Genomic DNA, 24,352 nt, shown 5'->3' on the forward strand with positions numbered 1-24,352 from the left:
GTCAGACAACATTTAAATGGTGCAGCCCATCACCTTGCGAAATAAGTGCTCTCTCTTAGAGAAGAACTAGGTCTTATTGAGGAAATTTTTCAATATATTTGGAATATAATCTCTGTTGAGTGTTGTACTTAAAGTTGATTATCTATAATATCGCTCGATTCTAATAAAAAAAATATAAATTTCATGTTAAATTTACGGGTGATGCAAAAGATTGTTAGACCCTACCCCATAATTTGTGAAGTATATTTTGAAAATGTGAGCGGTGACATTTGAATTAAGGCTAATGATATATCATGTAATTTGAACTAACATTTCAATACTCATCATTTGGGCTGGTGAAAAGTAAAATTAGCGTACATGTTAGCAGGGGAAGATGGTCCCTTGAGATGGGGGAGATGTGCGATCCCCACAGTAGTTTTAACTTAGGGCAATTAGGGCAATGATGTCGGCTTGTTTGTTAGTTTTTATTTTTATTTTTTATTATTATTATTTTTTTAAAGTATGTTATAAATGATTTTTTCAACTATTTTTTAATAATCTTTTTTTAAAAAAAAAAAATCGAATAGATCAATTATTGAATTTGTGGACTCATGGGAACATGATCATTTCCGATTAGTTATATTTGATGGATAGTTTTGTCTTTTCACTTTTGAGAGACAAAAATGCCTCTAAAATATAACTAACTGAATATTTTTCCATTCATTTAAACTTGAAAAGATCTTAATTCCGACTGATGTAAAATGAATAAATTTAATAGTAGATTCACTCATTTACTATATAAAGATTGATGAAAAATGGGATGAAGATTAATTTTATTATTTTTTTTTTAGCAAAAAAGTAAATGCATTAACAAACAACTCAATAAGTAAAACACTCGAAACTGCTTTTACATTTATGTCACTTAAAAAATAAAAAAAATAAAAAAAAAAGCAATTATTATTCAAAGATTCACATGTTTTTGGGTTTGAAATTATTTGTTAATGCTTTTAATATTTTGCTAAAAAAGATTTAAAATTTCTTTAGAGAAATAAAAAAAAAAAAAAAAAAATATATATATATATATATATATATATATATATATATATATATATATATTAAAGTAGGGGCAATGTGGGTGTGGTTTTATTTGTGTAGGGGTGGACAAGAGTAGGGGCCACGGCTATCATTCTCTCTCGTGCCATCCGTGAAGGGGAATTATGTAAATGGAAGGAGCACTTAATTTGGACCACATTTTCCAACCAACCCAGGTTTTCTCCTGTTCAAAAATTAAAACGATCCAACCGACATTTTGACACGGTCAGCCGGCGTAGACTGCATTTTTAAATAAATGTACACATGTTTTTGTTGTGACTTTATTCTCTTCTGACCAATTTCTTGTCTTTTTATATAATTGATATTATTATTAGGTTAAATATATTATTTTCACCACAACCCTTAACCCTACCGCAGGTCACCCCTTCAATTTTTTTATTTTTTTTAATTTTTTTATATATATAATTTTAAAATTAAATTATAAAAAAATTATTATACTAATGTGGCAAAACGGTACGTTTTGATTAAGACTAACGGGCGTTACAAAAATTTAACGGTGAGAATTTATTTGGCATTTTGATTAATCCTGAGAGTAAAAAGTCTAAAAAAAACCCTAGGAATTTTTCACTTTTCAGTGTTTGCGGGTTAACTCATAAACTTATAATATTAATATATTTACCCTTATTATTATTACATGTTTTTGTTTGATAGTCTATTTGAGATTGTGTTTGAATGATTTAAAAGTACTTTTAATACTCAAAAAATTCATTTGAAAAAAAAAAAAAAAAGTATTTGTTTGGTAAAAAAATTAAAAGCGCTTTTAAGGGTCAAAAAGATGTCAAAACGCACTTTTGACAAAAACTTTAAAATGAAATTTTTGCCCAAAAGCACTTTTTGACTTAAAAATTATATTTCTCAAACACAATTCCAAACAAACTCTAAGTCCTACATTTATTTATTTATGAAGAAATCCCTCGAGGGAGTTGATAAATTCTGGATTCATCTAGAGTGCCCCCATATGAATTGGGTTAGATTCATTTTTTTCTACGAGAATGGTTCTAAATAATTGTTTTTACATCGGGGATTCAAACCTTAAACTTGATAGAGATGTCACCAAGTTTAAAGGCTTCGCCCAATGATGAAACTACGGAGATATCAACAGTCTATCCATATTGTTTGCACTTTTGGCAAACAATATTGCGAGGGCTTTGTGGGACCCACATGCATAGGCAGGTATTCGGACAACTTGATACATGTCCAACAAATGGGCCTCATAAATTCATAATAAGCCCTCTTGCAATTGTTTGTTGAAGAGTGTGGGAAAATGACAAAAAATGGTTTACGCGTGAGAAGAACAAACCATTTTACGCTTCTTGAATGTTATTTTTAATTAACTAAAAAATATTTACAAGTTAATTGAAAAAAAAAAAAAAAAACTACTCTCTTTTCTCCTATGGACAACTTTGTCAAGCAATGTATATGTCACGAATTGAAATTTGCTGGCATAAATCAAATCGGCAATTAAAATTATTGACTTTGGAAAAAATATTGGTGGAGAATGGAGATGTTAGTCAAACCGCTTTTTAGAGCAATACATAAAATTTTCCACACTTTTCCCATCGCTTGCTACTTGCATTTATTTATTTAGGATTTCTTTTTAGAGTTTTTTTTGTATTAAAAAAAAGGTCATTTAATTTACCCATCGAAGAAGAAAAAAAAAAAAAAACTCCAAATTTGTTTGAAGCACTCCAACAAACGCACTTTGAACAAACGCACTTAACATGGTGAAGATTATATATTTTCCAAATGATTTCTCCTTAATTTTCCAACTTAAAAGTATGTGGGCAGGATTATAGTTTGAAAAGAATCATACAAAGTTTTGATCGTGACTTAATGTGCCATTAGTCATTAGATAACGTTGACTAAGTCGGGGGTGAAATCAAACATTTAAGGTTGGCCGGACAAAATTTTTAAAAAAAGAAAAACTTCATTTATCACCCTTATTTTTTCATTATTTTTTGTAATCATATTCTTAAACTTTAAAAAGTCTCAACTTTGGATTATTATCGTTTAGAAGTTTGCAATGCCAACCCTTCTGCCAAAATTCAACGTTAAATCAAACGGTTTGATTTAAAGTTGAATTTGTACAGAATGATTGTTGTCATTGCAAACTGGTGAAACATAGTAACACTAAATTAACAATTTTTTAAAGTTTAAGGATTGATTATTGAAATTTGTTTATCTGTTTGTTTGTTTTTTGTTGTTGGAAGTAGGTGGAATAAAAGTTGGAACACCGAAATTTGACTAAAAAACTTGCCTGGTCAAGTCTTAATCACCGAAATTTGACCAAAAAACTCCTTAACCAATTATCTTCAATTTAGCTTTTGATGAAGGTCAAGAAGAGCGGTGGAGGTTGATTAATGACTAGATTATCACCCCCACAAATTTTTTTGGTTTATCTCTTAAGTAGAAGAGGATAAGGACAACCATTGCACTCCCTAGGAAGCTTCCTTCAATCCTTTTCCACTCATAATAACCACATAATATATATATATATATATATATATATATATATATATATATATATATAGTGTGTTTGTTTATTTATTTAATGAAAAAAAAACAATATCTTGTGTTCCAAGAGAAAAACAAAAAGTGTTTGGATGAAAAACTAAGTATAAAAAAACATATTACAAGTACTAAAGTGCTTTTGAGAGTGGGAATCAAAGCATTCTCAACTCCACATTGTAAGAAAAGTGTCTTTTGAATTGTAGCCAAATAATGTTTCATTTATTTTCTATAATACAAAAATTTCTGCTTTATCTACACTAATCATATCTATAGGAGTAATTTTAAGAGGCATACTTCTGTTATATTTGTATTTTATTAAGAATGATGTGGCTATTAAAATCACCATTGAGCTTGTGATTGATTATTATTAAATTTTGATCAAATGGTGATTTTAATAACTACATCATTATTATCTCCAAGGAGTAGTTTAATTAGCTGTGAACTATGTCTCATAAAGCGGAAGTTACTAGTTCGAATCCTTCTCCTCCTTCTCTTGTGTGTATATGTCAAAAAAAAAAAAAATAGCCACATCATTATTAGTAGAACACAAGTAAACTTTTTAGAATTTAATACACTTTGCCCAAGTGATTAGTCTTTAATTAATGTTGAGAAAAAAAGATTTTGAAGCTTGGTATGGAAGCATGTGATGTGACCTAAGAGCCCATAATTACAAGAAGTGCCACAATTATTAATTCAGGTAAACCTAACATCAAAAAAACTCATTACAACACTTTTTCGGTTGAATACAATTATTACCGCAAGCTATGAAAGCTTTTCTCCAAACATTCTTCTTTTTCTTCTTCTTCCCTTTTTTTTTTTTTTTTTCCTTTTTTTTTTTTCTTTTTTTTTTTTGGGATGCATATAATTATCCTGTATTCTTTTACTGTTGAGTTGCCAATCATGACTGGCCAGATTTGGGGTGAGCACTTTACTGCTTAATCTTTTTTTTTTTTTTAATAATAATCATGAAAATTGAAACGTATACGCTACTAGGTCTAATAAAAATAACAAATAAAATAAAAAGTTTATAATAAGAGAAATGATTATTTATATTCGGGTGTTCATCTCGTGTGCATTTTATCTGAGTTAACATGTTCCATACACTAAGGAAAAAAAAAAATGATGAATGGAGCATGCCACCTCAATAAAAACATACATGAAATGAACGTCAGAATGTAAAGAAGCATTTCTCTTTTAATAAACCATGTTAGGTTCTTCATCGGAGTGATAAAGATCTTGCAGTATGATTAGCCCTTTTTTTCTTTTTTTAATATATGAAAATAAAATTTTCTCATCTACCCCAAAATCACCCCTTTTTTTTATGTTCCAAAATAGGAATTTGGTTTATGTGATGTAGTTTTTTAAACGGTTTAGACTTTTGAAATTGCTACACTAAGAAAACGGTACCGTAGGGCAATATAGTAATTTGGCTAAAATAGAAGAAATTGCATATTTAGAGGCATATAGAAAATGCTCATTCATAAGAATTAATATTGCCCCATTAAGCAAAGTCGAAATAAATTTTCATAAGCAATGTCAACCTCACTTGCTGGCCTACATCTTTCGCACGTGTAATCAACCATGAAAATAATTACAACCATGTTACACAAAGAGGAAGCAAAGTTGAGGCAGACCCCTGTTTCTTAGATCCTACAGGTGATTGGATTTGTACCACACCACTAAGTTCCTAATGTCTCAATGTATTTTGAGTCCATGATTGAGACTTCACATACCCTTTGGCATAGGGACTCCACATTCATTGTTGCCCTCCTAAAAAGTTCATGTTTACTAGCGTTAAACTGAAACACTAATACACTTTTAAATATCTGTGTTTATGTTAAACGCCGATAATGATTGGAATTACACATAGCCTTTGGCATGAAAACGAGTCCACATTCATTATTAAAAATAATTGGTGTTTACTTGCGTTACGGAAATGCCAACATTCATTATCTGTGATTGAGACTACACATCGCCATTGGCATGAAGACTAGTCCACATTCATTACTACAAAATTGGTGTTTACTTGCGTTAAACATAAACACCTATAAACTTTTAAATATCCACATTTAACTTAAACACCGATAATGATTGGAGCTAAACATAGCCTTTAACATGAAGACTAGTCCACATTCATTACTAAAAAAACGGTGTTTATTAGCGGAAACACCGATAAACTTTTAAATATTCGCGTTTAAGTTAAACGCAAATAATGATTGGAACTACGTCAACATAGCCTTTGGTATGAAGAATAGTCCACATTCATTACTAAAAAACCGGTGTTTACCAGTTTTCAATGAAACACCGATAAACTTTTAATCAAATAGCGGTGTTTAACTTAAACCCTGATAATGATTGAAACTACACATAGCCTTTGGGATAGAGACTCCACACTCATTATTGTTATTTTCTTGACCATTGTTACTTGTCTTGAAACTAAAGTTATGCTTTCCTTCTATATTGTTATTGTTATTATTATTATTATTATTATTAATGTTATTTTGGACTCATGGGAGATGATCTCTACTTTTAAACCTAGAAAGTGAATTCTCAATCACTAAATTATAGGAGAGATGAAATGTATTCATCCAATTTTTCTTTTATTTGGTTCATGAGGTAAATGATAGAGATGAAATTCCCAAATAACGTATTCATGGAAAGACCGATGATTTTCTAGATATGTAATTTTTGTATACAGTAATGACTTGCGATTTACTATGAAATTAAATTTAAGATTTGTTTGCTTTTATTTTATATAAACGTGCACAAACACAGAGATTTTCTGTATTTATATAAGTTATTCTCACATACAAAAAAATCCTGGTTTCGCCCTTGAATTCAGCCAACATGCTAATTCCATCTCTAGGATTGTACAACAAATTATTGTTTTTAAATTTTTACTAAGATTAGAATTTAAAGATATAATTAAGGATAAACATCGTACACTATAATCTTTTATCATTTTCAAACCAAAGAAATACAAAAATAGTAGCAACCTTTCAATATATGGGAAACAAGTTGAACCCATGGGCTTTAAGAATAGGGCCGACAAGTCTCTTCTATTAACATATTTCTATCCTAGTGCAAAGCATTAAGAGTGACTCAATTTTACAAAGTTTTCGTATTGTTGATTCCTAGGCATATATTTATATATTCTCTAAAAGAGTAATGTTAGAAACTATTTTTTGGGAGAAACTTCACAAAATTTTTTGAACTTTACGTGTTTTAAAGGTACTTCTGAAGTTTAAAAACTCTCAATTAAGGGTATCAAACTTTTACCACCAAGGAGGTAGTTGAGTTGGTAAAGTAGCAGGGGATAAGGTTCAATTCCCCCCTCCTTTCTCCCTAGTGGTCACGGGTTCGAACCCGCTTGCAGTAGTAGTCCGCAAACCAAATGCTATTAAGAAGGAGTTTTGCCAACTTGCACTTTGGTGGGGCTGTGGTGATGGACTCGCCTACACAGACAGTAGCTATGGATCAAATCGAACATTCCATAGCGGGTGGGAACCCCAATAGTTACGCCTAAGGGGGGAAATTACATTGGTCACTCCTTCCAGCCTTTTCATCTAAAAAAGAAAGAAAGAAAAGGTATCAAACTTTTTATTACCTCATTCTGTTAGAATTTTTCGTTAAATTTTTTCAAAATTCTCAAAATACTCATATTTTTTTAATAGGAATAAAATTTGTAAAGATTCAGTTTTTTTTTTTTTTAAAAAAAATAATAATAATAATCTTTGCAATATTTTTGCAACATCTTTGCAATTTTATTTTTTTATTTTTTTTTTAAAAATGGGTATTTTGAAAAATTTGACAAAATTTTACGAAAAATCTTAATGGCAGTGAGTAATTGAAAGAAATTAAAAGTTCGATACCCTTAATTGAGAGTTTTTAAACTTTGAGGGGTAATGTCAAAATCAGAACTGATCTAAGGAGTCGTCGAGATTATCACATTAATATTATAAGATAATTATAAGATAAAAATACAGTAAATAGCATTATTCCTTTCTAAAAAAACATTAACAAATGGAGCATTGCAATTTTGATGGGGATTAAATTTCCAATATGCTTGTCATGAAACAGAAACAAAGAGAGAGTTGCTTACCATACATACTCAATGGACCATAGGCCCACCATGGCCCATATTCTTCCCAATATAGAAAGGGTACATCCGTCATTTCGTTTAACCAAATAACTACCGCATTTAACCGTCTCTCTCTCCCTCTCTCTCTCTCGCTCTCCCCCTCTAACAGCCCAAGTCTTCCGGTACTTTGAATCCCAACCGCCAGCGGTGTTACTCACTCAAATTCCGCCACGTGTATCTTCCTACAGGGTCCACATCCCGCGCTCTCGCCCTATATATAAACGCTCAACCTGTTGTGGCCTCTCCTACTTTTTCGATCAAACAACTGCAAAATTTTCCCGCTCTGGGCGAACCAAGAAGAAAGCGAGAGAAAGTGCGAGAAAGTTGAGAGAAAATTACTTCCAGATACACAGAAGCACGATGGCGACAGTTGCACTTCCTGGACCCACTGAGCCCCAGAAGAAGAACAGAATTCAAGTTTCCAACACCAAGAAACCGCTCTTCTTCTATGTCAATCTCGCCAAGGTATAAATTAAATCCTCCTTTTTTACATGCAATATTGTTTATGTTTGGCTGCAAAGAAACTGTAGGATAATGAAGATGTGTGAAGCGATGCTAAATGTGCATAATGCAATTTAGGTTTTGAGTAAGTCTGAATTTTGTTGGTTCTTTTAGCCGAATGCAGGAAATGTTTGGAACCAATCTTCTTTCCTTTAACTCTGTTATTAGTTGTTCTTCATTTATGTGACTTCTTGATTGCTTTCTGAATATGAAGGTTATTGCGTTGGATCCATGATTGCAGATTAGAACCATGATTGAATCTATCTGGTTTAAGACCAAAACTTGCTAAAGCTTTGTTTGGTTACATAGAAAGAAAATACGGTGGAACCAAAAGAAAAATGCGTTTTATTTTAGGCTCCTCACTTTCTTTATTTAGGGCAAATTATTATTTAAACAAGAAAAACATAAATTTTTCCTTTTCATTTATTTCATAGCAACTAAACGATAATTTTCAAACATATTTTTTATTTTATGTTTGGATCTATGTTTGTCTAACTTATTTTTTATTTTGATGCAGAGGTACATACAGCAGCACAATGAGGTTGAGCTTTCTGCTTTGGGAATGGGTACATTTTCTGGAAACTGGCTCTCATATACTTACTAACCTTTTCATTTATTTGTATTACATTTCCCTTTGTTATCTACCCGCGCCCGCCCCCCCCCCCACCTCCCCTAAAAAACAAAGACATGGTACACATCATTCTTTCAACCATTTTTTAACTATCTCTTTTTGCAAATCTAATGGATTCACCATTGAATTTGTGGGGTCACGTAGGTTTCACAAAAATTTAATGGTAGATTCACTCATTTATTATACAGAGATGTTGAAAGATGGTCGAGAAAATGATTTTATCATTTCTCAAAAAAAAAAAAAAAAAAAAAAAAAAAAGTCATTCTTCTTTTTTGGTTGCTGGGAAAATAGATGAAATGGATAGAAAACACCAAGTTCGATCAGTTGAGTGGTGTTTTTTCTGTATGAGGAAGAAATAATGAGATTAAAAATTCTGGTTTCTATAACGAATAGAATCTGATTCTATAGCCACAAAGCCTTTTGAGTGATTAATTGAATTGATCATAATGTTGGATCCGTGATGGGACTTTATCTGTGATGCTATCATATTGGCTCTGTGGAAAGTTACCATTAATGAGTTGGAGATTTCATGAATGATCAATTATTGCAACACCACTTTGTATGATGCCATAAGTAGTGTCACTACTCTTGAGTTTGATTTTTAGTTATTTACATGTAGCAAGTTTTCTTCTTTCTATTCCTCTTTATCCAAAAATCAAGTTGGCTGCGGTGGGTTCTAACTCTCCCTTGTTCTGAAGCTTCAGCTGTTTCTGTTTTATTAAATAGAAAGAAGACAAATACTTGCCCTTCAATTGTGCCATGGCCATTAGGAATTCCACCTTCTAAAGAATCCCAGTTGGAGCAAAGAGGGAAATGCAAGAGAAGCTTTGTCGATAATTGGTCAGCAGTGAAGATTAGACTAGACAATATATATTAGGCTTTCAATATTGAATTTTTTTTTTTTTTTTTTCATACCTAGGTGGGATGACAAGTCATAGTTTCCCACAATAATACTAAAACCTAAGCGGCTAGTGTGGGCATTTAGTTGCACCTAAATTTATCGGATCCTTCAAATTTGACCTTCAAGACGTTTTCTTGTATTTTCTTTTTGACAGAGAAGCTGAGGATAGGGTAATGATGCAGAGCAACGTTTATAGTCTTTATTGCCTTTTCTCCTTTAAGTTGTATAATTTTTGCTCCAATTCAGTGCTTTTCTCACTATCTTGTTGCTCATACGTGATACGTCATTGTTGTATTTGTAAGAATATTTATATTATTTTCATCATACTTACTAAAATTGTTCACATACTTCATTACAGCAATCACTACAGTTGTCACCATTGCTGAAATTTTGAAGAACAATGGACTGGCTACTCAGAAGAGTAAGAACTGCCTCCTTCCAATGCTCTACTAATAATTGAATGTACATGATAGTAGTGATAGCATATTTGATGATTTTGGTATATAATGGAACAGAAGTTTTGACATCGACAGTTGGCATGAAAGATGAGACCAAAGGTCGTCTGGTTCAAAAGGCCAAGGTGGGCATCTTAATTCTTAATCCAGTTTGCTAAATTTGCTAAACAAAATTATTATTATTATTATTATTATTATTATTATTGGGTTTTTGACTTCTTTATCCTTGACTTATAGATTGAGATTGTGCTGGGGAAGTCTGAGAAATTTGACTCTCTGATGAGTGCTGCTACCACCACAACTACTGCACCAGAGGCAGCAGCCGTTGAGGACAAAGAATGACGACATAGAGCTATGTCAATTTTTGTTTGTTGCACTTTTGTCGTTCCCTTTCCTTTCTGTACTGTCTGCCTGAGTAGAGATAATGGGAGAGTAGGTGGTGTTAGCATGGAATTGTTAGAGAGTTTAGAGGCAGCTACTTGGATCAAGTTGAATTGCAGTTGTATGCTTCTGTTAGCTCTCATTCTTGCTTAGAGATCGAGTTGTACAAATTCTCTCTGTCAACGTACTCTTTTTTCTTTCCAGATTTGTATTTTGCCAGCCCAGTACTGCACATAAATAATGATTTGAATTGATCATTAGGGAGGAGAGAGATTCTGACCATTCTTTTAATAATATTCTTGACTTGTGAGAATTTTGGATTGAGGCATTCTACAAATTTAATAGATCTATCATTGGATTTGTGAACTCATGTGAATCTCATAAAAATGGAATAGTAGATTCACCCATTCACCCATTCACTATACAGAAATAATTACATGTGTTAACAAAAAAAAAAAAAAAAAAGATCCTTTGACACATGCAAACGGCTTGACATCAAGTAAATGGTATTTCAGATGATCGTTTTGGTCTCGTGTTCAATTGATGCAATATTTGTACAGTCATCGGGTATAGCAATTATAGCAGTTTATGTAAAGCAAGTTGTGGGGATGTTAGCATTCCATACCCTTTTGGAATAGGAGCTGACTGCTACGTTGATCACTGGTTTGCAGTAATTAGGTGCATATCAAATTGTGATTATTCCAGTACTAGTAGAGTGATAAAGGGTAGCTTTTGCAATGGCACCAACTCATGCTGCCAAATCTCGATTGCGTCATATCTCAACGCCTTCAACACAACCATAGATCCCATAAATATTAACGACCCTAGCTAGCATGATACAAGGATGCAAGTCAGCATTCGTGGTACAAGAAGAAGATGTACGCTCCTGTGTTGTTGGAATGGGGGATTCCATTTGCATCATTCAACGCATCTCCAATAGCCAATAACGAAGAGACGATCAAACAAAACTGTCGTCGTTATAATGCTATTTCAATGAGTGCAACGGGGACGCAACTAATTTTACATGTTCTTGCAACAGCGGCTTTGAAAGAAATCCCTATCTTCCTAGTTAGCGGATGCAAAGGTAATTTAATTCATCTTTGTAATTCTTTTTAAGTCTGTTTGGGATTGCGTTTAGGGGCTTAAAAGTGTTTTTAACACTTAAAAAGTCAATTTGAAAAAAAAAAAAGTACTCGTTTAATAAAAAAATTAAAAGCACTTTTAAAAATTCAAAAAGCTTAAAAATAGCCAAAACACACTTTTGACCAAAAGTTTAAAAATGAAGTTTTTGCCTAAAAGCTCTTTTTCACTTAAAAGTTCTATTTCTCAAACACAATTCTAAACAAGCTCTTAATTTTCTTTTTCACTTATGCCTTAAGATTATTTCAATATTTATCTTGTTTTACATATATGTCAGATATTAACGAAGGTTGTATGTTCAATCGATCCACGGTCCTGCTACGAAAACACTTATGGGTCTTACAAGTGTTACGACATCACCAAGTCTAGGGTTGGCCTACTCGCGAAACGTATGTTTACTCGGATCAAACTAGTGTTTACTTTGATTGATTTTCTTTCAATTAAAATATGAGATTTGTTGAAGTAGTGGAGGTAGAGGACCAAGAATGAGGAATTGTTGAAGCCTATAGAGTAAGTGGAAACATTAATTACATGGTGAGGTGTTAGATTGATAAGAGAGGAAATGGGGTGAAGTAAAATTACATGGTGAGGTGTTAGATTGATAAGAGAGGAAATGGGGTGAAGTAAAATAGCATGCGGGCAAATTTTTTTTTTTCTTTTTTTTTGCATTAAAATATTAAAAAAATATATTTCCTGCACGGCGTGCTTACTCTGAATCACGACTCGAGGAAATAAAATGGAGAGTATCCGGTTGACGGCAATTGTGTTTAAAACATCTAAGAGCACTAGTAACAAATGTCCTATGCCAGGGGAAATTTCAGAAAAACCACAAAATCTTACTTATATCATATTCCTTACATTTAGCAAACCCTCAATGATTGGTACAGTCATTCTCGATGTGTATGCATTATTGCGAGTATTTGAGATAAAAGAGTTGATTTCAATGTTTTCTTCTTTGGATGTACGTTAAGTACTTGGCATCTTACGTGGCAACTTTTTAACCTTTGATTTCTCTAAAGAAATCCTAACTGTGAACCGGCTTGTATTCGGTTCACTTCATCCGGAGACGATTCTGGATCCGATAAGAGATGGGTGGTAGGTGAGCAGGCTTCATTTGGAGAAAGGAGTATAGCTTGTAGTATAGGCAGCTGCAATAGGCTTTAATTACCTTTTTCTTTTTTCTTTTTTTTCTTTCTATTTATTCTTTTGTTGGGGTTTTGTCAATTATACAAACGGTATTACGCTAGTAACATTGACAACTTGATTTCGATAAGATATATTAATGCTTAATATGTGGGGAAAATGCCACTACTGTAGTTAATTTGCATAAAGTATTTTATGTGTCTCCATGTAGCCCAACACCTGCTAAAGTTTCTCACTACCATTAAATTTTTTTGAGGGAGCAATTTTGGTAAAGGCTTATGGGGGTGGTCGAACATCTCCTTGGAATGGCCGACTACCGTAAAAATTTGAAGAGGTGGAACACCCAATCTCTTTAGCTGTTGGCTAAATAAATCATTTCATTTATTATTTTTTATTCAAAATAGATGATTTAACAAAATCATTATGTTCATTTAAAATAATGGTTACTATTTTAAAAAATGGAGGTAGGGGATTCTAATGCAAACCTTTAAACCTTTGTGCTCTTTTTGTTTAATCATTTTCCTCTATCAACAACCCACTATTACAATATTTTTTTTTTTTTTTTTTTTTTTTGGAATACTTCAATAGTCAAAATATATTAACATACTTTTTTGTCACAATATCGTTTATGAGACCAATTTATACCATTAAGAGAAGATGTCTCTTTATTTTAAGTCAACGTTCTCAGTCAAAACTATTGTTATAAGATTTTACTGCTATGAACAATCTTTTCTTAATTATTACATTGTTTTAAGCAGGTCTTATAAGTTGTAGCCTTGGGCTATTGTTTCTACTTGTTGGTGGATGGTGGTCCTACAAAGCGATAAGGATGATTAAACAGAAAAATATGTTCTTCAAACGAGATGGTGGTTTAATGCTACAACAACAATTATCTTCACAAGAAGCAAGAAGCCAATGTTGAAAACACAAAATTGTTTAATTCAAAAGATTTGGAGAAAGCCACTGATCATTTCAATGTGAATAGAATATTTGGCGGGGGAGGACAATGCACTGTTTACAAAGGCATGTTGGCAAATGGAAGAATCGTTATAATAAAAAAGTCAAAAGTAATTGATGAAGGAAAACTCAAAGAATTCATTAATGAAATTGTCATTCTTCCACAAATTAATCTCTGAAATGTGGTTAAGCTAATTGGTAGCTATTTGGAGATAGAAGTTCATCTACTAGTTTATGAATACGTTCCTAATAGAACTCTTTCCCAATATATCAATGGCCAAACTGAGGAGTTTCTATTAACATGGGATATGTGCTTACGAATTGCAACAAAAGTTGCAGGAGCTCTCTACTACTTACACTCAGCAGCTTCCTCACTCGTTTACCATCAAGATATTAAGTCTATGAATATACTCTTAGATGATAAGTACAGAGCTAAAGTAGCTGACTTTGGGACTTCAAGATCCATCGCTATCGATCAAACTCACTTAACCACATTAGTGTATGACACTTTTGGATACTTGAACCCTGAGTATTTTTAATCAAGGCAATTTACAGAAAAGAGTGATGTTTATAGTTTTGGTGTTGTCCTTGTTGAGCTGTTAACTGGTGAAAAAACAATCTCTTCAACAAGCACACAATAACCTAGAAGTCTAGCCACATATTTCATTCAATTGATGGAAGAGAACAATTTGTTTGATATTCTTGATAGTAGGGTTTTGAATGAAGGCAAGAAGGAAGAGATCGTTAGCGTCGCGAACCTTGCAAAAAGGTGCTTGAACTTAAACAGGAAGAAACGACCTACAATGAAAGAAGTTGCAATAGAATTGGAGGCAGTTAAAATGCTACAAAAAGCTTATAGCCTTGAGCAAAATTATGAAGAAATTGGATACATTCAAGCACAAATTTACGAGCCATTGGATGATGTTCCAACATTAACAATGCCAACCTCATCATTATTATTATTATTTTTCTTGTTGTGCGGACACGTAAAAAAAAAAAAAAAAGACTTAAGAGTCCGTTTGGGATTACAATTTCAATAAGTGCAATTTTAAAAATTACGTTTTTGCGATTAGCAATCCCAAACGGACCTTAATTCTTTTTTTTTTTTTTTTTTTGACATGTCCGCATAAGAGAAAAAATATTGTGGGTAATTTATTAGTGCTATTTTAAAAATTACCAACATGTTACTTTTAAAAATTTTACCCTATATTTTAAATAGCATTAATAAATATATGGAAGAATTTGAAACAAACCGGACAGTGTCAAGTGCCGACCCAATCCATCAAAGACAAAATATTGAGGGATAATATCGTCAATTCAAACATTTCAGTAGGTCAACATGCAAATCACAATCTTGTAAAGGACCAAAAAAACAAATCCCAAAAAGATAGAATACGAATACACAATAACACGCCCCCAAATTCCAATCTCAATAAAATCTCCTCTCCTCTGCTCTGTGTCTTTTCTCTAAACCCACCCTTCGAAACCCTAAAACCCCAATTGCTTCTTCTCCCCGAGACCTATTTCCTTAAATCTCGAATTTCCCATGTAAGTATCAAAGAAAGTGTTTTATATAAATCTATAATTCTAGGGTTTCTGTAGTTTCTTTGGTTTCTCTATGAATGCCTTTGTTTTTTTTTTTTTTTTTTTTGGGTAATTGAATGCTTTGAGTTTGACCCTTTAATGGGTACTGTTTGTTTACTCGTTACATGGTTGTTTCTATTCCGCTAAGGTTAGCGTTTTGGAGTGAGTTTCTGTGGGTGAAGACCTTGCGAACTTGGGGATTTTGGGGTTACTTCTTTGGATTATTATTTTCGCTGACAATAATGTTATTTGTTTTCTTTTCATTTTCATTTTTTGCTTCACTGTTCTGCCAATCAAGTAGTAGTATGCATTTCTGTCGTCGGATAATACCCTTGTTTTATTCTTATTTATCTGTTATTCGTTTCTTTGCTTATTCCATCCGTATTGGTTAGCAGTTATCGCTCTTGAGTTCTTTCTTTAATGCCATACATTCTTTGGTGTTGAGGTGAACCAAAATAGAGAAAATAGAATCAGGGAGATCAGCCTTGGATATGACTTTATTTTAGCCTAAAGAAACTAGTCATATATGCTTGTAGTAGTAATATTTTGAAAAATACAGAATGTAGCTCAAGTAGCAGTTAGGCAAATAAGAGTCGGGATTTCTTTGTGTGTGTGCCTTTGAGATACACATCTTTCCTTAGACATTGCCTCTTATGAATTATGATTATGATGATTGGAAGCACAATAGTATATGCAACTAACAATTCCCTACACATGAATTTGTTGAAAGCTCTTTTCTGATTTAACGTTTCAGAAAAAGTAAAACGGTGGCTCTAATTTAAGGTCAGGGTTTGGCTTTAAGACCAACGGTTCACTTTAAAGGCCATCTGTATTTATACATTTGTACATTTCAATTTTTTAATGAATTTAGATGTGATAAATTTATGCTAAACTCATGTCCATATAAACTTTCAGCTCAATTTCACTTGTCATCAATGGTATATATTTGGGTAAAGTTATCATTATAGGATAAAGAATCATAAGATATCACCAGAAACTTTAGTGGTTGGATTTTAGTGTTAAACTTACCAGTTTTGAGTGCTTTTTTTTTTAACCAATTGGCTGAGTTTTGATACGATCATGATATTCTGTGCTCTTTGCTCTTGATGATATATTGATTGATCATATTGTTTTACTTCCCCAGCACAACACTTATGGCTGACGTTGAAGTTGATCAAGGTTTTGGTGAACCTGAAGTTGATCAAGTTCCTGATCAAGTGCCTGATCAGGTTCCTGAAAACTCAGAGCCTGAACAAAAGCAAGGGCATGATGAAGATTCTGTGGTTGGAGGTGGTGAAAAGAAGTGGCCTGGATGGCCTGGAGAGAGTGTTTTCCGGATGTTGGTTCCTGCACAAAAAGTTGGTAGTATAATTGGACGCAAAGGGGAGTTCATCAAAAAAATAGTTGAGGAGACAAGAGCTCGCATTAAAATTCTTGATGGTCCTCCAGGGACAGCAGAAAGAGCCGTGAGTTTGTTTCTAATTTCTTGTTTTGGTTCAGTTTATTCCTCATTGAAGGTTTATGAATAGGCTGGTAGGCAGAACTGGTTAATGCAAGCTGTTTAGCGGTTGCACCATCTTTATATATATTATTTTTGGGTAGATCAACTTGTTGCTACCATACCGAGTATTAATCTGTATTCTCCTCTTTTTTGGTAACTTTACTTTCTACTTGGAGCATATTTAGCAATTTCTGTGTATTATAACTTAGTTATGGATAAAGTTAGCTGCTTAAGTATGTGCTACAATTGAATTTTTTCAAATTTTCTTCAGATCTTGAGTTTCGCTGGCTATTAATGTTTGATTATTGTTTAAAAACTTCTAATGCTCATTTTGTGGTTTGACCTTGATGTATGTATGACACTGATAATGTCAGCCATATAATAATGACATTGTTGATTTGCTAGAGTTAACTTAGATGAGAGACACAGCTTTCTGATTTTTTGCTATGGTTTTCTCAATTGTGAAGATAACTAGTCACATTGCCAGTTAAAAGCTATAACAAAGATGTTACAGTTCTTCATTTTTAAACCAGTTCAGATCCGTATTTAGTGTACACTTATTTCATTAGGATATTTGGAAACAAGATGTGGTATTATGAGTTCGTTTATGATTCTGGATCTATAAGTGGGTTAATATTATAAACTAATACAATGGCATTCTCCATCCAATATTGGTGATTCTTTGTTATAATGAGAATTAGGATCCCCATTTTGTCTAAAGATTTTAGGAGTTCATTCATTCTCCATATATGCTAGTTGCCTAATTTTTAGGGTGAAATTCTTTATGGCCAATATAATTTATACATTCTATAAATGTAGTTGCTTCTTAACTATTGTTTCCAAATATAGAAAATTATCTAAACTATTAGAAAGAACCTAAGAAACATAACAAAGGACTTTTTTTTATAAGTAAGAAACATAACAAAAGATGGGAATGGATTGTGCAGTGTAATACAATTAACTTTTAAAATAAACTAACTAAAAAAAAAAAAGACATGAAGGAAGCATCAAGACAAGCAACCGATAAAATATAAATATAGTTACATCTATTGTAATAACAAAAATGAATCTGTGCAGGTTTCATTTCCAAATTTTAAGGCAACGACTCAATCATCAATAAGATCTCAAACTTGAAGAACCAAAGATCCAGATTGCAGGGATCAGCATTGTGTATTACAGAGTGCTGAAAAAGTTGATCTGGAAAAACCATATGCATCTTGTACGAACACATGTACCAAGAAGCTCTGCATTCTATCTGGTAACTTCAGAACCTGGATGATTGATGTCTTGCCACAGATTGTAAACACCATAAAAGAGACTTGTAATCCGCAATCACATGATGCAGAGATTACTGTAAATACTAAACTGCTTATAAATATCATATGAAAAATTAGCCAAAGAATAACTATATCAAATATAAATTCTTTCAGTACATTTTACTTGAATAAAATTCTAACTTTTATGTCCTCATAGTGCCGCAGTTTGTTAAAAGGCGCAATATTACAAACTAAAATTTAATGTGTAAATCATAAAAAGCCACTAGTTGGTTCTTAAAAGAAAGAAAAGAAAAAGAAAAAGAAAAAGAAAAAACAGTGGTTGTGCCTAATGCTGCAACTTGTTACTTCATGATATGAAGATCTTGATTTGTTAGTTTATAAGCTGGTAAGTTCTAAGGTTATGCAATTGTTGAGTTTCAGTGTTCTTTGGATATTAGGGACTCTATCTGTAACTAATGCAACTAACATATTGAATTCCCTCAAAAAAAGAGAAGAAAAGAAAAAAAATGTAGGCTGTCATAGGTTTGATGTTAACCATTTTTTTTTTTTTTTTTTCATTTGCTTTTGAAAATGGGTTAAATAAACTTAAGCTCCCAAAACTACCGTCCACTTCAAGAAAGTCTCACTAATTGCCAGATGTGACACTTGGAAACATCAAACTACCATTTTACGGAAAAAAGGTAACTCTGTTAGCGTTGACCGTTAGAATGGATGGAAAACTTCCAAAAAAAACCTTACCTACCATTGATAAACCAAATTTACCCTTTATAATTATTAATCAGTAAAAAAAGACTAAATTAAACAAACAAACAAAAAAAAAAAAAGAGAAAAAAAAGGTCTAAGGTATCCGAACCACTTGAATGGAAAAAGAGCCACCCCCAGCTCCCATGGGATTGGCTCATGGCCCACTGGGCCACCCCCACACACTGTGGGGGTGGTTCGGCTACCCCTGCCTCCTTGATTTTTGGCCAGTTTAGAAAAACCCAATTTTTTGTTAAACTATTTTTGGAAGGCCCAATCCAAATAGGACTGCTTGCATCAGAATTACTACTATGACGTTGTCCAGAAATATCTGTTAAAATTTAGAATCTCCAATGCAATGGCAACAAACACAGTACAGTGAAGTTATGAAGTTGTGTTGGGCATATGTGGGGTGGATAGTTACTGTCTTGTTGTTTTAACCTTTTTTTTTTTTGGTAAATGATTGGGTTGTAAATGCCTCTTCCTTTCTATTTTTTTTATTGCATGTTCAATGTTTCTTTCTTATTAGTCTTTTGCTTTGTCCTTAATGTTTAAGGTGACCTTCCTTTTTTACCTGAAAAATGTTAGAAGGGGTTTGCTTCAAAAAAGAAAAATGTTAAAAAGGTAGTTGTAGTGGTAATTTTGTTTTGTACGAGAAGAGTTTGTGTGACCCCTCCTATTCTTTCTGTATTTTAAGAAAAATGTTAAGGTGCTTGTGGATCTTAGTGCTTATGCCTATGGCTGATGTTGTTGTTTGTTGCTTTTGAATAGGTAATGATTTCTGCCAAGGAGGAGCCTGATTCCTCTCTTCCTCCAGCAATGGATGGCCTTCTGAGAGTCCACAAACGCATTGTTGATGGTTTGGACGGTGATTCTTCTCGTGCTCCACCAGGCGTGGGGGGCAAGGTTTCGACTCGGCTTTTAGTGGCAGCCTCTCAAGCTGGAAGTTTGATTGGAAAACAGGGAGGAACAGTTAAATCCATTCAAGAAGCGTCTAATTGTATCGTTAGAGTTCTTGGAGCAGGTTTATTAGATTTTATTTTCTATAAAACTTTTACTTCCTTCTGAGATATTCTCAACATATTGATCAACTTTCTTCTTGAGTTGCCTCACTTCTCTATTTGTTTGCTGTTGGTGCAATGATTTTTTTGATAAGTAATAAGGAGTTTTATTAAGGAGAAAAAGCCCTAAAAATACAAGAGGGAAGGCCAGAGCTTACCCAAACCAACATTGCTGTTGGTGGAATGTTATATCTTACTAATTGATCAATATGCATTTTGGTTTACTTATCAAAAAAAATTGATCAATATGCATTTTGGTTCTGAGAAAATCATTAATAGGTTATGTGTGTAGATCTTATTTCAGAGATTGTTGTTGTTCTTTGTGGTGCACTGGAGGAGAAAGTTATAAATTTGCATTATAAAATTTGCTTCTCTGTTTGATTAAACAACAGAGACAGATTCTGATTTTCAGTGGCGCCATCTAACTCTTGGAGCACTGGTTTTACTTTTCTGTATTTGCTGAAGGAAAATTGGGAGCAGGTGTTTGTTATTTTGTGGACAAGTTATTGGGTTCAATACTCAAGTTGGAGTTGAATTTTATCCAAATGCAAGATACAAATGTTTGTTAAACAATAGAGATGTATGGTTCTCAAGGCAAAAACTTTTTTTCTTTCAATCTTTCCAAACAGAATCTGCAAAGAGTGAAGGAAGAAACTAAGAACAGCCTTACCACAACCTTAGTCTGCGCTGCCATTGTTGCTGCACTATGGTTGTGCTGCTGTCACCTGACCTCACTGCAATTGGCAATAATGCTGCTGCTGCCTTTGCCTTTTACTATCACTGTTCTGGTCCACTGCTGCTATTGTTCTCCTACTACTCCCCAATGACCTCTAATTGTCACCACTTACTATTCTTTATTTTAAATTTCTCCTTCTGAGGGCTATTACCAACAACCTTTAGAAATCCAAATATCCGAATTAAATTGACTGACCTTTACCATCACTTTTGGTCTTGCATTCTTTTTTGGGCAGCCTGAGTTGATCATTTTAAATGGATAAGTTCTTGTATAAATTTCTGTCTCTTAGTTTCTTCTCATACTGTTTGGTACAGTAACTTATCCCTATATCTTATTGTCAATTTGTTGAATGATTTCTGCAGAAGACCTACCTGTTTTTGCTCTTCAAGATGATAGGGTTGTTGAAGTTGTTGGGGATCCAGCTGGTGTGCACAAAGCGGTGGAGCTAATTGCATCTCACCTCAGGAAGTTTTTAGTTGATCGGAGCATAATTCCAATATTTGAAATGAATGTAAGAATACAGTTTTCATCACCAAAGCGATAAATTGAAACCTGTTAAGTTTCTCAGAAATGGAAATGTTGACTTATGCTTTTTTGACAGATGCAAATGGGGAATCCTCAGATGGAGCACATGCCACAACACCAATCGTGGGGTCCACCTCAAGGTGTTCCTCCAAGTGGTGGCGGAGGTCCTGGTTATGGACCTAATCCTCAATATATGCCCCCTCCACGACAACTTGACAATTACTATCAACCTGCTGACTTGCCTCCTATGGATAAACAGCCTCATCATGGGATATCTGCCTATGGAAGAGAAGCTCCGATGGGATACCCACCGTCAAATGCCCAAACAGCACCGTCAATGGTTACCCAGGTTACTATTTGTTTCTTATCTTCTTTTTTCTTGACTTTTTGGTTGATTGATAAGAGACTTCTGAAAAGAAGTGGCTTGAGACTTTTTTGATCTCTTATAGTCGGTGGAATTACTGAACCTTTCAAAAATACAGTGATGGGGCATGCTAACTGGTGGTTGCAAGAATTACACCAAAACTCTCTCTCTCTCTCTCTCTCTCTCTAAAAAAAAGCAATGGCATGTGGTATGTTGTAAACATCTATGTGCTTAATTTCTAGTCACCTATCTTTAAAAAATCTGTGCTTTTCTTGTCAATTCTTGTAAAATCTCTGTTGTTATAATGTTTCATTCTGTTTGTGATGGAAGCTTTGTGTACAAATGTTTAGTTATTCTCAGTCCTTGACATATCAATTTCTTGGGCTCATTCTGGGTAATTGGAGGCTTATTTTGAACTGGCTAATACAGTAATACTGTGATTTCTTTCCTAAAGCTTTTAAGAGCTGTAGTCTCCCAAGTTTGAAGGGGCACAAAATGCATCAAGGTGATGTACGTGAGATGAGACTTTTCTGTTTAAGCTCCGTTTACACCTTGGTTGAGGTTTAAAACCTGTGTGTCAATGGGGTTCTACTGCAATAAAACCTAGCTTGGTATGCACTTTATATTGAGAATGGGAGATTTGCAAAAAAAATGCATGCAAACGCATCAAGGAGATGTATGTGAGATGAGACTCTTCTGTCTTGAGCTCCGGTTACACCTTGGTTAGGATTTAAAACCGGTGTCAACGGGGTTCTGCAATAAACCCTAGCCTTGGTATGCACTTTATATGGAGACATCTTGGGATATCCCAGGAAATCTAGATACCTAATCTTTTTTAATGTATCTGAATTTTGATTGATGGGCTTGTTTTTTCAGCTCACACAGCAAATGCAGATTCCACTATTATATGCTGATGCTGTTATTGGGACAGCTGGTGCGAGTATAAGTTACATTCGACGAGCTAGTGGGGCAACCGTAACTATACAAGAAACCAGGGGTGTTCCTGGGGAAATGACAGTTGAAATCAGTGGAACGGCTTCCCAAGTTCAAGCTGCTCAGCAGCTGATACAGGCAAGATTCCTTCCCTGGCTTTGAACTATTCCCATGCTTAGTTTGTCATAAATATATGCATGTAGAAATTTTATTACTGCCATTGTAATTAGGGGTGTAAAACAGTAATTAGCTGACTTGAGGCAAGCTTTAGTCTGCTTGGGCTTGGCTTGATGGAGAAAATACAGCCTCAAGTTGGCCCAAGCTTGAGTTGAGCTTGGCTAGATGGAAACCCCTCGAGTTCATTAAAAACCTTTTCACCTGTTTAGATTAAATTTTAAAATATTGCAAATAATACATAAAGATGGAGGACCTTCAACCTGAACTTGAAATTGCACCACAAAACTCATTAAAAAAATAAAAGAAAATGAAGAGCTTTAGATTGAAAACCAGGAGAGCCAGAGAACCAAATAAAAAAGGAAGAAGATGATCATGACAACATCGATTCTCCTTTGTATGTAGACTAAAAATTACAAAAACCAGAGAAGCATGGTGCTGGCGATTCTCCTTTTGCATGTACTCTGGTCTAAAGACGCCTGTGTAGGGAGGGAGATTGTTGCTAGGGTGTTTTGGGAGTTAGAAGAAAGGGAGGGCTTGGACTTGAGCTTGTTTAATTAGCTTGAGGTGTAATTCTTTTTCAAGTTTGGCTCATTTACTAAACGATCCGAGCCAAGCCATGCTTTGATTCAAGCCCTTGTGAGTGGCTCACCTCTTTTGCACCCATAATATTTGGCTCATTCTGGAGGCAATTGTTCCACATTGTTGAATAACATTCTGTTGTACTTTTGCTGCAGAATTTCATGGCTGAGGCTGGGGCACCAACACAGGTGCAATCGGGTGGGACTACAGACCCAGGTTATAATTCTTATGCAGCTCATGGTTCTGTTTATGCATCTCCACCTTCCAACCCTGGAAATGCAGGCCACGCCGGAGGTTATGGCTCAGTCTATGGCTCAAACTATGGGTACTGAGCCAGCTGATTGGACAGTTGTTTTCGAGACTATGGATGTCATTATTGCAAATTTAGTGTACTCACCAAAACAATTTATTAGGTAAGTTGTAATATTGTACTCTCTTCACGCCAAATTTTCACCACATACATTAGATTTCATCATGTGCGTTAGGATTATTGTATGGTCAACCCTATTCAACATTGGCAAATTTTTAAAGCCTGAATTTCAGCAGCTGCCTGCTTGTGTTGATTTGTTACTGCTTGCTTCCATTTATGGTGGTGACATTAACAACATAGACTCCAATTCCTTGGCGGCTGGAGCCCTCCTTTCGTTATTGGGATTCAATGCAATGATTACTACTAACAGGAACTACAATGGAGGGGATTCCCTTTGGTGTTCTAATATATTTTCATTAATAGCCAATGGGGGGCAAGTCAAATGACACAATGTCCACCCACCTTAAAAAACTGGAATTAGGCCTCTCCATTTTAAATGAATTGGATAATATCTAGTTAGTTATAATAGAAGAGTATTTTTAACCTCTCAAAAAGTGAAAAGACAAAAATAACTCTCTACTGTAACTAACTGGATATTATTCAGTTTATTTGAAATGGAGAGGGTCTTGTTTCAAAATATTGGGATGCATCAATTAACGTCTCCGGTTAATTCTATAATTTGGGTTGGCTTTTAATTCTATAATTTGGGTT

At 33.9% G+C, this 24,352-nt stretch overlaps 2 protein-coding genes and 1 pseudogene across 3 annotated transcripts; all 3 read left to right on the plus strand.

The window, feature by feature from the left end:
- The first annotated feature begins 7,953 nt into the window (after window positions 1–7,953).
- LOC132172293 (uncharacterized protein At2g34160) lies at window positions 7,954–10,872 on the plus strand. Its single transcript, XM_059583766.2, has 5 exons — window positions 7,954–8,209; window positions 8,763–8,811; window positions 10,136–10,198; window positions 10,293–10,357; window positions 10,470–10,872. The coding sequence occupies exons 1-5, from the start codon at window positions 8,105–8,107 to the stop codon at window positions 10,572–10,574; spliced, it is 387 nt and encodes a 128-aa protein (XP_059439749.1). The 5' UTR covers window positions 7,954–8,104; the 3' UTR covers window positions 10,575–10,872.
- A 2,790-nt stretch (window positions 10,873–13,662) lies between these two features.
- Window positions 13,663–15,886, plus strand: LOC132168988 (wall-associated receptor kinase-like 1 pseudogene; annotated as a pseudogene).
- FLK (RNA-binding KH domain-containing protein) lies at window positions 15,269–23,901 on the plus strand. Of its 2 annotated transcripts, none has more exons than XM_059584293.2 (7): window positions 15,269–15,401; window positions 16,582–16,903; window positions 19,728–19,980; window positions 21,116–21,264; window positions 21,355–21,627; window positions 22,519–22,713; window positions 23,487–23,901. In XM_059584293.2, the coding sequence occupies exons 2-7, from the start codon at window positions 16,592–16,594 to the stop codon at window positions 23,661–23,663; spliced, it is 1,359 nt and encodes a 452-aa protein (XP_059440276.2). In that variant the 5' UTR covers window positions 15,269–15,401; window positions 16,582–16,591; the 3' UTR covers window positions 23,664–23,901. The 2 variants fall into 2 exon arrangements, with proteins under 2 accessions (XP_059440276.2, XP_059440277.2); XM_059584294.2 differs by lacking the exon at window positions 15,269–15,401 and adding an exon at window positions 18,016–18,196 and having other exon boundaries at window positions 16,815–16,903.
- Window positions 23,902–24,352: the final 451 nt, after the last annotated feature.

The sequence above is a fragment of the Corylus avellana genome, chromosome 1 (assembly GCF_965113065.1).
Source record: "Corylus avellana chromosome 1, dhCorAvel1.hap1.2, whole genome shotgun sequence".
Taxonomy (NCBI): Eukaryota; Viridiplantae; Streptophyta; class Magnoliopsida; order Fagales; family Betulaceae; genus Corylus; species Corylus avellana.

Bases quoted from the DNA above. Each gene is read 5' to 3' on its own strand.
- LOC132172293 (XM_059583766.2), top strand. From the start codon at position 8,105: ATGGCGACAGTTGCACTTCCTGGACCCACTGAGCCCCAGAAGAAGAAC. The intron at 8,210-8,762 runs GTATAAATTAAA...ATTTTGATGCAG, and splicing joins TCTATGTCAATCTCGCCAAG to AGGTACATACAGCAGCACAA. The intron at 8,812-10,135 runs GTACATTTTCTG...ACTTCATTACAG, and splicing joins GCTTTCTGCTTTGGGAATGG to CAATCACTACAGTTGTCACC.
- FLK (XM_059584293.2), top strand. From the start codon at position 16,592: ATGGCTGACGTTGAAGTTGATCAAGGTTTTGGTGAACCTGAAGTTGAT. The intron at 21,628-22,518 runs GTTACTATTTGT...TTGTTTTTTCAG, and splicing joins CACCGTCAATGGTTACCCAG to CTCACACAGCAAATGCAGAT. The intron at 22,714-23,486 runs GCAAGATTCCTT...CTTTTGCTGCAG, and splicing joins CTGCTCAGCAGCTGATACAG to AATTTCATGGCTGAGGCTGG.